The following is a 12,504-nucleotide window of genomic DNA, read 5'->3' as shown; positions in this document are numbered from 1 at the left end:
GAGTCAAATGTTCGTATTTATTCTGGTTTTCACTACAATTACTTTTTTTTTTTAAAAAGAGAATTTTCATGGAATTAAAATTCCATACTTTATGGTGACAAAAAAAAATGGTAACTGAGTCCGCATTTTTATTATGCAAACATGAGGACCTAAAGATCCTCACGCATGATGGCAGAAAGCCGTAATGATGTTTTCCCTTATTGCAAGTATTGCCACATTTGACCATTCCAATCAATAGGGAATCCTCAAATTATCTGATGGTAAGTGCACGAAGAAATGTACTTTGGTGTGGGTGATTCCCTCTCAGTTTTACCAAACACAACATATAACTACTACAGAGAACAATTTATGTTTTTAAAATGCTTACAATATTTCCAATTTTAACCTAGTCGTAACTGCACTTAGGGCCAGCTGAGAACTTGCATAGCAGGTTCTGAAAGGAAGCTCTCTTGTTGGCATATGTTTATATTTAGCTTCATTCAAAAGATATTTTTGATTGAAACGTGATAATGTAACTTATTGTGCAGACGAAAACGCGAGGTTGTGAAACAGGAGCAATAGCTAACTTGCATATTCAGACAGAGTAGTTCTTTTTTTTCTCTCTCTCTTCTGAAGTTGCTGTGTGTTTGATTGATCTATTTCTGGCACTTAGCTTAAAACAAACCAAAAATCAATATCGTTTTACCATGTTCTGCTACGTAACTCATTCAATGACGATCATTAGCAGCTACCTCAAGCCTATTTTCCAGTGCTTTGATGAGCTTTTACAGGAAAAAGAGAATTTATCTTTTTACTTGATTCAGCTTCTGGAGTTTTGCCCTAACTTTCACAGAATTTAAATTTATCTTCCAGGTCTAAATAAAAATAAAACCATTGTTAGGGATTTGTTTATGTATTTCATTTTCAGGCTCTTCTGTTGATATAACTCCTAGCCTTTTAGGAGAGGCTACTGGTTCACACTTACCCCAGTATTATCAGGAAATGAGAGAGAGAAAAACCGGACCCAAATGGATGGCTTTCTTACTTTGCTTTTTACTTTTGGAATATAAGGATCAGCTTTATCTCCCTTCACAAAAAAAAAAAAAAAAAAAAATCCTTCTCATTTCAACTTAAAATGGGAAAGTCAAAGCCATAGGAATGTAGCTGACATCCAAGATACACTCCAAAGCTTTTTTTTTTTTACTGCCTTTCCTTGGTGAATTCAACTGTCATAACCTCACTGACATCATCAAGAATAGGCTACTTTCTTGCAGTTGTTTCAGTGCGAAAGTGATTTGTACAAATTCAGAAAAGCAGTTTTTACTATTTCGAAACCTCAAATGTGAAATGCCCAAGTCATTGTTAGACATCTGTTGTAATACATAACACGGATACGTCGTTACTGCACATTTTAACCTCATTACATACAATGTTTCATCAGGTATTCGTGTCTCATTCTCTCTTCTGCATTGCTGAAGTTTTTCACATACAAATCAACAAGACTGCCAAATATACTTTCACTTACTGGATTACTTGCAACTAACTCCTGATTGTTGGCAACTGCAGTCAGGGAAATTATTGTTACAACAGAGTTGCAAACAAAAGAGAAAAACAGATTTTTATGCAGGGTAATCCTTTGGCAACTCAAGCTCCTAGAAAAGAGAAACAAGAACAAATGAATACACAGGGGAACAACTGTGAGTACTTGGGGACAACTGTGAAATTTTGAAATACTAGAGCTCTTTATTGTATTAAGAAGTCTTACATCAACCCTTTCTTCAGCTCCAGTCCAAGTTTAATAGAATGATGTGAAAGGTAACACCTTCCCTTAAAGACCAACAGGAGGCAAAGCAAGTACATTCAGTTCCAATATGTTTACAGTGAAGGACCTGCTTTGTAGTGGCTATCTAAAAAAGATCTGAAAAGCAATAACACAACATGTTTCAGAAGATTTAGACCTCTTTTTTTTTTGTTAGTGCTTGAAGAATTTCCCAATTAACTATCATAACTGAGCTCGAAGAAGCTGTCTTACCCTATGCTTCCATTTACCCAAAGCTGTTAAGATTTTTTTGAGGATAATTATCTTTTACCAGTATTCTTGCAATTTTTCTTCCTTAATCCTATGGCTAAAGAAATACCCAAATAAGTAAAATAACTCAAATCTTACCTTGACTTTGTATATAACTAAGTTATAAACAGTATATAGAAGAGAATTACAAAAAGAAATACATAACTGCATTTAACTGTGTTAATTTTCAAGGTTTGATTTTAATCTTGCAATAAAATTAAAGAAAAGATATCTTTGCCAGGGCTTGCTTTTTTTTTTAAACAGAGGTTCAATAATATTAAATAATACTAGAAGTTGAACATCGTCACAGCAAATTTCTGTCTAGAGGAAGCAGGTCTAACTTAGTGCCATTCCAAGAGACAGGAGTGCTTCTCATTCAAGTTTTTCCAAAGAAATCCAGCTTTAAAGGCAAACACAAAAGAAGGTAGAAAGCCTATATGGATATATAAACAATTCAGATCATTGTGATATTAAGGTTTACTGCTCAGAATTCCCAAAAGAGCAAGTATCATCCATTTTGTTATGAAAGCAGATGATCACTTTACAAAGTTGGGTAAAAGTTACTCTTTTGGCTTTAATTTAGGGGGCGCGCAGCACATCTGAGCAAACCGACTCGATCAGAGCCATACAGCCCGTCAGTTCCGGCAGTCAGGAGCAGAGCCCAGTTTCGAAGGGCGAGCATCGCTCAGAGAAACACACCCCACATGCAAAAAGAAGTGATGAAGACTGTGGCACTGTGGTCACTCTCAGGAAACACTCTTTGGTTAATTTGGAGGAAGCACCTACTGAAGCCTGTGCTGTAGAGAGCCTGTGCTTTGTAACTGCACCTACCTACCTCCCTCCCTTTTAGAGTCAGCAATGTAGAGTGCAGTTGCTTGACGAAATGAAGTTACTAACTGGATGAGGAAAATCTATCACTTACATGTGCAACTGCTCTTCACTGTTAGAGAATTCAGAAATATATTGACAAGGTCACCAAGGGACAAGTCTAAATTGTCATACGGGGTGGGGTGGGTGGAAAAATCAAATTTTCTAGCCTTTTAAAATAGCATGCCTGGAAGAAAAGATAAAGGGTGGACATTGGCGACTCATTTTTACCTTGGGATGGCAGGAGGGAGAAGAACTTTATATTTTAACAGAGAAATACAGATACGTAATAGTCACAAAAGCTGGAGGAGTATATTGAAAACTGTTGAGAATGTGACAGATGAAACAAGAAGCAAAATGACCCCCGCTGAACAGAAGACAGTCAAAAAACACTGGCTATAGAGGAGATTGCACTTCTTGATTGCATTCTTTGCAGCTACCACAAGATGAGCGTACGAAGCATGCCACAGATACGTGGAATAAGTTAACAGGTTCCGATATGCACAGTGCAATACCATGGATCAGGCAGAGTTTCTGCAAGTCAAGCCTTGGAGCCCTGAGACTCATGTCACTAAATGTGGGGGAAGGAAACCACTCTAGAAACCAGCGCCGCCATGCAGCACAAGGAACTACCCTACATGAACCTCTGGTTGCCAGGTGTTATTTGCTTGAAGAAAATAGAAAAGAGAAAGTGTCCAAAATACAGAACAGATTTGCATATGAATTAAGTGGTAAAGATTATTCCATTCAGCTTTTTTAAATTTTATTTTTGTCTTTTGATTTAATGGCCAACAAAGGATCTTTTTATTACTATAATATGCAGTTTTTCCTGTTCTTTGAAAACATACTTTTATATGGTTTTTTTTTTTCCCCTATGTGTTTATATATGAAAAGAGAGGCAATATTAGATTACAGCTAAGGGCTTTGTGTAAACAAGTCCCGAAGAACTCTGGAATTCTGTCTGCTTATTGTTAAGATTCAATGCACAGGCAAGGAAAAGCACGTACAGCTAATGGGGCCATCTCTCAGGGTCATCCAGCAGCTGTTCCTGTTGAATATTCAGACACACCCATCCACACCCACCTCCACCCATGCATAAAAGGACTGAAAGCATCACCGGACAAGAAACAAGAAAGCAAGACTGATGACATTTAAAAACGAAGACTGTTTTTGGTAGTAAAAGGATTTTTTCTTCAGCCTCCCCACCCTCCCTCTTCTGTTACCCTTCCTATATTCCTTTTTCTGACTGTTTTCCTCAATGACATAATATCCTTTAATCACTTAATTATCATAATGATAATCTAAGAAGATTTCAGTGACCTACCATGTGCAGTAAAATAAAAAACAGACCTCCTGCTAAATTACCTACTTTCCTTCCTATTTTGACTCCTGTATGCCTTGGGCATTAGGGAAAATTAATTTCTCCAATACTTCTCCAAAAGAAAAAAAAGGTAACTTTTTCCAAAAGCTCCGGGATGTATTTGAGATCTAATTTTTTAAGGTATTTAAATACTGCAAAATTCAACCAGTGAGATCCACATATGCACCTAAGGGGAATTATCCATTTGGCTGAAATTAACCTGAAGTGACTTAGGAACCTCCTAGCTCTCTATCAATCTATCATTCAGTTGTTTGCCCATGCTTTAAGCTCAGTGTTGCTATTCTCTCTGAGTGCTGTCATATAATTTGACATGATTCTTGGTCAACAACAACTCTATTTCAGGTGGGCTTTTTTTGTTTGGTTCATTTGGTTTTTGTTTGGGTTGGGGGGACATCTTTCAAATAATAGCTCCCCTTTCTCTGCATTCACTGGGTTTTTTTAACTTTTCTCTTGCCTTGTTTTTTCATTATGAAAACCATACAACTATTTTAACAGAAGATTTGTGATAAACCCATGTATGATCTGGAGTATGTAAAGAACAAGAAAGCAGAGCCACTGCAAGAAGTTACTTTTATGTGTCATAGGTGAATTTTCAGAGAGGAAGATCAGAGTTCCAACCTTATAGCCCATTTTATGCTATTAAACCAAGAACTCCAATCCATTTGGGGAACACAAGTCACAGAATGGACAAGTATTTCCAATGAGACAATTTTCTGAAGAAAAACAGAATTTCAAATAAAATAATAAAATGCACAAAAACATTTTTATCTCACCCCCCCCCACCCCCCCCCCCCCAACATTCAGACCCCAAATAGACGATACTTGAAGAGCTGGAAAGATTTGAAAAAAAACCTGCCATTCTTCCTATGGAGAAAAGCACCCATTTCTAGTCAAACCTAAAGATATTGTAATGGTCAGCAGTTTGGCAAGTATCATCTGGAAACTATCAATCGACCAACAGAATAAATTTTTTGGAAACATGACAAATTCAAAGGCACCTACACACAATAGCAAAGAAAAAAGCCCACCTGTTAAATCTATGAATAATTATACAAGCTTCAGCCGATACATAATACATCCTGGTATTAATCTAGATCCTTAAATACCCTTCTGGTACTAAAAATACTTTGGAGGAACTGTACATCCCAAGAGAACAGCTTCTGGAAGACTTTCTTTAGCTTGCTTTAAATTTTGTGATTTCCTTTTATATCCCAACATAGCCACAGTCTAGAAAATGTGGTTTGTGGGTATGGATTAATTCCATGTGGTTCTCTGAGGAGAGATGATCCTTCTACCAGAGGGAGAAAAAAAATCCCTGGAGGGTTGGACAAACATGACAGTTACAGCAGTAGCCAAACAGATCACCTGCTTTTGCAGTAAGTGCCAGAAGCCAAGATACAATGGGCTTGGTTTTTATATTATAGTACAGTCAAATCATGCTTTGCTGTCTCTGAACGTTTAAAATCATATTGTATTCCAGATCTTTTTGTTTTGTCCTGAGAAGTCTATGTGAAAGTATTTTTCCTGTCACTGTAGTCTGTTAAACTTCCTGTGACATTTACAGCAACAGTATAGCCATTTTTTATGCAAAATCAAGCTTCTTATAAGGACTCAGTGCCTTTTCACATGTTGATTTTGTGAAGGAAAACTGCATTTGGAAATTTTAAGTATTGTTTTTATAGGTCATATGCAAATAAATTGATTAAGAAACAAATATTTCCATTTCTTCTCGTGAAAAGAAGCCAGAAAAAAAGCTGAAAAGTCATCTTGAATATTGAATTTCATAAATACAGGCTACAAAGTTGCAACACTGTGGTTTGTTTGGGATTTGTGGAAATGTTGTCCTAGAACCTGGGGAAATAATGCATATCTAAGTTGGAAACACTATATTCAGCCAAATGTGACTAAAAATGATAATTTTTTATCAGATATCTGCTACCCCTACCTAATCAAAGTCCAGAGCATGAGAAAAACACAATCAGAGCTAGCCCCACAGTTGCTGGTGTATTTGCTATTCATATTTAAATGTTAGGAAAAAATAAAAGGTGGAGGGCATAGCAGTAAGAAATAGGTAAGCCTGTAGAGCAGATCTACATTAATAATTTCTGCATAATTTTTCATTGGATAAACTAGTGCAGGTTAACAAGAAAAGCGTACATTGTGCAGTGCAGCATTTGGCACAGAGAACAACTAGTCTCCCTCAGCTCTGCTCGTGTGGCAACACTCCTGGTTTCAACCTTTATACTAGGCCTCATCAACTTCTTGAAAAAACAGAGAGACAGTTGTCTTCCATGGGAAAGAAAAGTTCACAACATGTGAAGTAATAAGAAGAGTAATTTTAAAAGACCTGTACATTATATTGCAAGTTGTTGTGACAGTGGTGATACACTGCTCAAATGTTCTTCAAGAAGAACAAACAAACCAATATACTGACTTTCTTCACCTTCTTGCTCCATCTAATTTCATTGGGATGGCTGGTGTTTCAAAGTATTGAAACTAGGATTGTTGCAACCACTGATATTTAGTAAAGGTTTTTAAATATACTTACTTAAAATAAAAGAATATGCCAAGAGAAATCAGAAGTGATGCAATTGAAAGACCATGTCCGATGATGGCCAAGTAATACAAATTCAGAGCAGTCTGCAATTCAAGAACAAAACCAAGCGCTTGTGATGCATACAGAACTATTGCTGATAAAGCACACACTTATACACCTCTTCTGCACATAAAATGACTATAATAGGATTAAGAAAATAAAAACATTACAGATAATGATGAGTCAAGTCTACAGTCCTGCAAATCAACGTCTTACTAGAATCTAGTTCTGTTAGATGCACAACAGATTCTTTGAAACTATCACTAGAACTTACCTCTTATCGGTTAAAACATTAAGTTTCAATATATACTGCTTTGTTTTTTCTGAGTATTTACATAAATCTGGCTATTTATGCTACTACATTGGGTGCATTTCTGCCCGAGACTTGAATAATCTATTAACACAACTCTTAAGTAAAAGATGTGCTTACTATATCAATTTATATATTTTTTCCTCATAGAAGTTTTTTTTTATCATCATTTAAAGATACTTCCTTCAAAGCAGGCTATGATTATGGTATTGGAAATTTAGCTTTCATTCAGCATTTAAAGAAAGGTGTGAAAAAAATTAACAATGACTCAAAAATAGTGAAGGCTAAACAGTCTTGTTAAATAAGCCTACAGCCAAATTATAGAATTATGAAAATCTGGGTAGATACAAAAGGTAAAAATGAGGAACTACTAAACTAATATTTGGAATATCTACAACATGTTATCATTAATTCTTTGTATTAATAAATATATAAAAGTCCACTAGTAACAAACGCCTGCTTTCAGTCATGGAATCTGCTTCACAAATTTCTCCAGTTGCATTAAATCTAAGATTATAATTTTGCACATAAGGAAATGAAGATTTTCAGGTTGAACCTTGTACTGTCACAATAAAGCATAACTATCTGGATTCTATAGGAAGAATTAGAGCGTGCATACAAATGCTCATGCACTCCAAACTGTATGTGTCCTCTGAATTTACTCCAATTTAAGATAGACTAATTGCAGCTGGCTGCCTATATTGAATTTTGAACTAATATAAAAAGATTCCAAGTAAATCTCTAAGAACATTGTAAGGTGAGACAAGGATACCTCTTTGTACAGGCTAGAATGTTTCAAATTATTATTTAAAGAAATGCAATAACTTCTTTATTTTAAAAAAGTAATGTGCTAGGTTTAAGTGAAACTTTCAAAAAAATTTGGAAGTGAGAAAAAACAAGGGTTACCCCTGAAGCCCTAAAGCTTGACTACATATACATAATGGCACTTCATCCAGTTTAGGCAAAGGTACACGTTAAGGATTTGGAAGATTTCTGCACAATTTAGAACTGGCATGAAACAGTGTTACAGCAGGGACTGCCAATGAGGGCAATAACAATAAGAATTGAACAAAAGACAACAGTCACATTTATTGTGCGTTATCTGACCCGCCTTCCAAGCAGCGTGAAAAGATAATGTTGTTTAATATAACAACAAATAGAACTGTAGCAAACAGTAAGGCTTTCTTCAGAGCTATTATTCCATTTTAACAATAGCTTCTGATGCATGTCAGCGTTGAAATATGCTGGCAAAACAGCCTCAGGGAAACTAGCTCATTATTCATAAAGAAGGACCTGCATGGATCTACTCCTGCCTGAATACTCTTCTCTCGGTTTCCAGCCAAATATTAGCAAGAATAAATTAATTATAGCATCTCTGCTAGCAGAATTAAACTACCATTAGCATATTCAATGCCTCATAGTTTAAGAAAAAGCAATACAAAAGTGCCTTATTATCATCTATTACCACCTTTTCTCAATATGGTTTCAAGGTAAATACCTTAAAGCACTCTTGACAAAAATGATGCAGGCAGGCAGGATTTCTACTAGATGTCAGTATTCTTGACACAATTTATTACTGAGCTCTCTTCCGTAAGGTCCAAATTAATTTACAGTCTATCCTGACCTGCATTTTATATTCATAGTTCTTGGGCGTTTACAGTTTCAGTTTACTGCTTCTTCCCATGACTGAATGTTTCATAAACATAAAGAATATTAGTGGACATAGAGTTGGGGAGAGGGAGGAGCAAAATATGCAGTTTTGCCCATTATATCCTCACATATCACAGAGTATCTCAGAAAGAGAGCATTTGGAGGTTTACCAGACTTTTAAAATTATTTTTATTTTTCTAAATCTGTCACTGGATGGGCATCTTCAAGATAAACTGAAGTCTATAAAAATACCATCCATACAGATACTCACATGGGTATGTGTGTGCATAGAGTCTACCTCTGATATCTAGAAAATAACTCTCTCAAAGCATTTTGCTGCCTGGCGTGAGATAATTTTGGATGCTTGCAAAATTTCACTTAAATAAACTTGTAGTTTTTCCATTCATGTGAGCAGCTTAATATCTCAGAAACTGAAAAAAATGGCACTTGGGAGCCAGGACACAAGACATAAACAGGAAAAGAATCATGAAGAAAAAACAAACCCTATCTAACACTTCTCACCATTTACTTCTCTTTGGACTCCAAAGATCCTGTGGTGAATCCACTCAACTACTGCTTGCCTACACTTTAGTAAAAAAGAAAATATTAACTCTGTTTTTCACACTGGGGGGGGGGGGGAACTAAACCAAACCATCAGAACTCAAAGCTGCCTTGAAGGTGTATTTATCCCAAGTAAAACTCCGGTTGTGCACCTGCTGAAAATCGGCCACTCTGAGTTAATTGGATAAACCCATGCACTCAGCACATCTTCTGAGATGTGAAAACCTCCTTCAGTTCTGCTGAATTGGATCCTACTTCAAAATTACAGAGCAAAACATAAAGGTCTACTTTTATAAGGCATACACTTTGCTTATCAGCAGATGACTCTGAATAACCTAGTTTTTCAGTGAAGTCTAGTACCTAGACATTTATCTGTCCTGTCTACACCTGGACAGCAGGCTGATCATGAGCCAGCACTGTGCCCTTGTGGCCAAGAAGGACAACAATATCCTGGGGTGCATTAAAAGGAGTGTGGCCAGCAGGTCAAGGGAGGTTATCCTGCCCCTCTACTGTGCCCTGGTGAGACCTCATTTGGAGTACTGTGTCCAGTTTTGGGCCCCCCAGTTTAAGAAGGACCTGAAACTGCTTGAGCAAGTCCAGCGGAGAGCTACCAAGATGATCAGGGGGCTGTAGCGTCTCCCTTATGAAGAAAGGCTGTAAGACTTGGGTTTGTTTAGCCTGGAGAAGAGAAGACTGAGGGGGGATCTCATCAGTGCTTATGAATATCTAAAGGATGGGTGTCAGGATGATGGGACTAGGCTCTTTTCAATGGGGCCCAACAGCAGGAGAAGGGGCAGTGGGCACAAGCTGGAACACAGGAAGTTCCACCTAAACATGAGAAAAAACGTCTTTCCTGTGAGGGTGCCAGAGCAGTGGCACAGGCTGCCCAGGGAGGCTGGGGAGTCTCCTTCCCTGGAGACACTCAAAACCCACCTGGACTCGTCCCTGTGCCCCCTGCTCTAGGTGTGCCTGCTCAAGCAGGGGGGTTGGACAAGATGATCTCCAGAGGTCCCTTCCAACCCCTGCCATTCTGTGATTCTGTGGTTTAAAATACTCATAAATATGATCATATTATTCAAGCAGTTGACGTCAGCTGTAGAAGACAAACAGGCGGGTTGGGGGTTTTGCACAATTCATCCTTTTTATTCAACATACTTTCTTCTTTTTGCATTTTGATGTTGCTTCAAATCTGCTGCCCTTTGAGTTTGTGAAAATTTTCACATCTGTTTCTTGAAACTGGTAACATAGATTCATTCCTTTCCTACCTTCACTTTTTCATGCGTATAGATATTACACTGGGTATAGTTTGTCCATGTCCTGTTGCTTTCTGGGTGTCTAAACCAATTCCCACTTGGATCACAGATCTTCGTAACTTTTTCTACAGTCAAAGTAGAGGGAAAGAAAAACAAAAAAGAAAAACACAACAGTCAGCACTAAAGTTCTACTTCCTGATGCCTAGTATTTAATGAAGAAAGATTGGCAAACAAATGACAGTTTTATTAATGTGACTAGAGAGACATTGCTTGTTACTATGAATTCTGAGAAACTAGAGGCCATTGTTTTTGCTTGGCAAAGGCAACTGATGATGTGTTTTTCCTTAAGAAAACAAATAGATTTCCCTCCTCCAAACCAGTAAGTATCAGAATATATCACACTAATTGTTAGAGAACTACCAGATGAAGTGACAAGAATATTTAAATGGCATGTTTAACATCCAAGATCTAATCTGAAGTCTGACTTCCTACCACTGTAAATTAGGATTGGACAGGCAGGAAAACATCAATAGAGAAACTGCTCAAAAATCAAACTGGAAAGTTTCTGGGACCACATAATGATTTCTATCATCAGACAGAAAGAGGCATGAAAGGACCCTGGGAAATGCAGCAGAAAGAGACAAGAGTGGAATTCTATGACATTTTCCACATGCTCACAGATGCAAAGTTTAGCCTACAGAAACAGGAAAAGATTCACTCATGGGAGAAACTCTTGTCAACTTCAGCCTCTGAACTGAGGTAAAAGACTAAGTCATATTTCTTCTTGTCTGTCAGAGAGAAGCGCTCATCTCTTGGAAGAAAAAAACCGTGATCTAACTTCGATTTCTATTTCCGAATCTTCAGAATCCCTCCAGGACACGTTTCAGAAAAGAAAATAAGTAACTTATCAGTTTTCGATGCGATAAAGGGAAAATGCAATAATGGTTTTGGACATACTGAAATTCTGGAGCATTAGTGACTTGAGTGGGGCAAACAGGAAGCATCAAGCATGCAAAGCCTCATTTTATTAAGAAATATGTTGATGTAAAAGCCCATGCACACTTACCTGATGGGTTGAAATCCTGAAAGTAGTCAGGACAACGCTGTACTGACACAGTTCCAGCAGCAACATCACTCCAGCACAACCAGCCATCCCACGTCCTGTTACAGTAAGGACCTGCAAACAAGTAGAAACCTGATAATAAAATAACAACCTTTCTTTCATAATAGCCTTTCAAAAGAAAGATGTAAGGCTACGAAAGGTAAGTTTGTCACTTGCAGCAAGGAGAAAAAAGAAAACAGAAATGTAAGAGTTAGCAGCAGTTAATTAAAACTCCACTTAATAGAAACAGTTCCCTATATGTACATTTCTTTGAACACATTTTAAAATCCACCATCATTCATCTTGAAATGGTCTACATCTACAATTTACAAGCCTCAGATCTAGAGTAGGGCAGGCAAAAAATCCGAAATCAGTTCTGACCAAATAATGCACATCAAAGAACCTTAAGCTTGCAAAGACCATTCTACTGAATTTGTTTACATTTTGGATGTATACCAAGCCTATACATATGCTTACTAGTTCATTGAAAACACAGTGGTGTCCTAGAAGCCATCAGAAGGCCTGGCTGGGAAGCAGCCACAGCACCTCTGTCTCAGGCAGAGCAGTCTTTGTGGACAGACGCTTCTCGAACTGCTCCAGGGACAGCATCCCTCAAGAGCTGGTTTCAATGCCTCATTGCACTCACACAAATTTTAACATCTAAAATAAATGCCCCTTGAGAATGAGCTGGGGTTTTATAAACAAATCCTTTCCCAAAAGGCTTGCTGAATGACTGA

The 12,504-nt window shown here is 37.4% G+C and overlaps 1 protein-coding gene across 1 annotated transcript in view; it reads right to left on the bottom strand.

Moving 5' to 3' along the window:
* The window catches only part of CALCRL (calcitonin receptor like receptor), a 68,132-nt gene that overhangs the window by 18,212 nt on the left and 37,416 nt on the right, over nucleotides 1–12,504 (bottom strand). Inside the window, exons 4-7 of the mRNA XM_075093972.1 lie at nucleotides 11,732–11,842; nucleotides 10,678–10,790; nucleotides 6,844–6,935; nucleotides 1,505–1,631 (exon numbers count right to left, since the gene is read on the bottom strand). Coding sequence (XP_074950073.1) covers nucleotides 1,505–1,631; nucleotides 6,844–6,935; nucleotides 10,678–10,790; nucleotides 11,732–11,842 — 443 coding nt within the window. The remainder of the gene's footprint in view (nucleotides 1–1,504; nucleotides 1,632–6,843; nucleotides 6,936–10,677; nucleotides 10,791–11,731; nucleotides 11,843–12,504) is intronic.

The sequence above is a fragment of the Phalacrocorax aristotelis genome, chromosome 5 (assembly GCF_949628215.1).
Source record: "Phalacrocorax aristotelis chromosome 5, bGulAri2.1, whole genome shotgun sequence".
In the NCBI taxonomy this organism is placed as follows: Eukaryota; Metazoa; Chordata; class Aves; order Suliformes; family Phalacrocoracidae; genus Phalacrocorax; species Phalacrocorax aristotelis.
The sequence above is the reverse complement of the archived record's forward strand: the minus strand, read 5'-3'. Positions and strand labels throughout refer to the sequence as shown.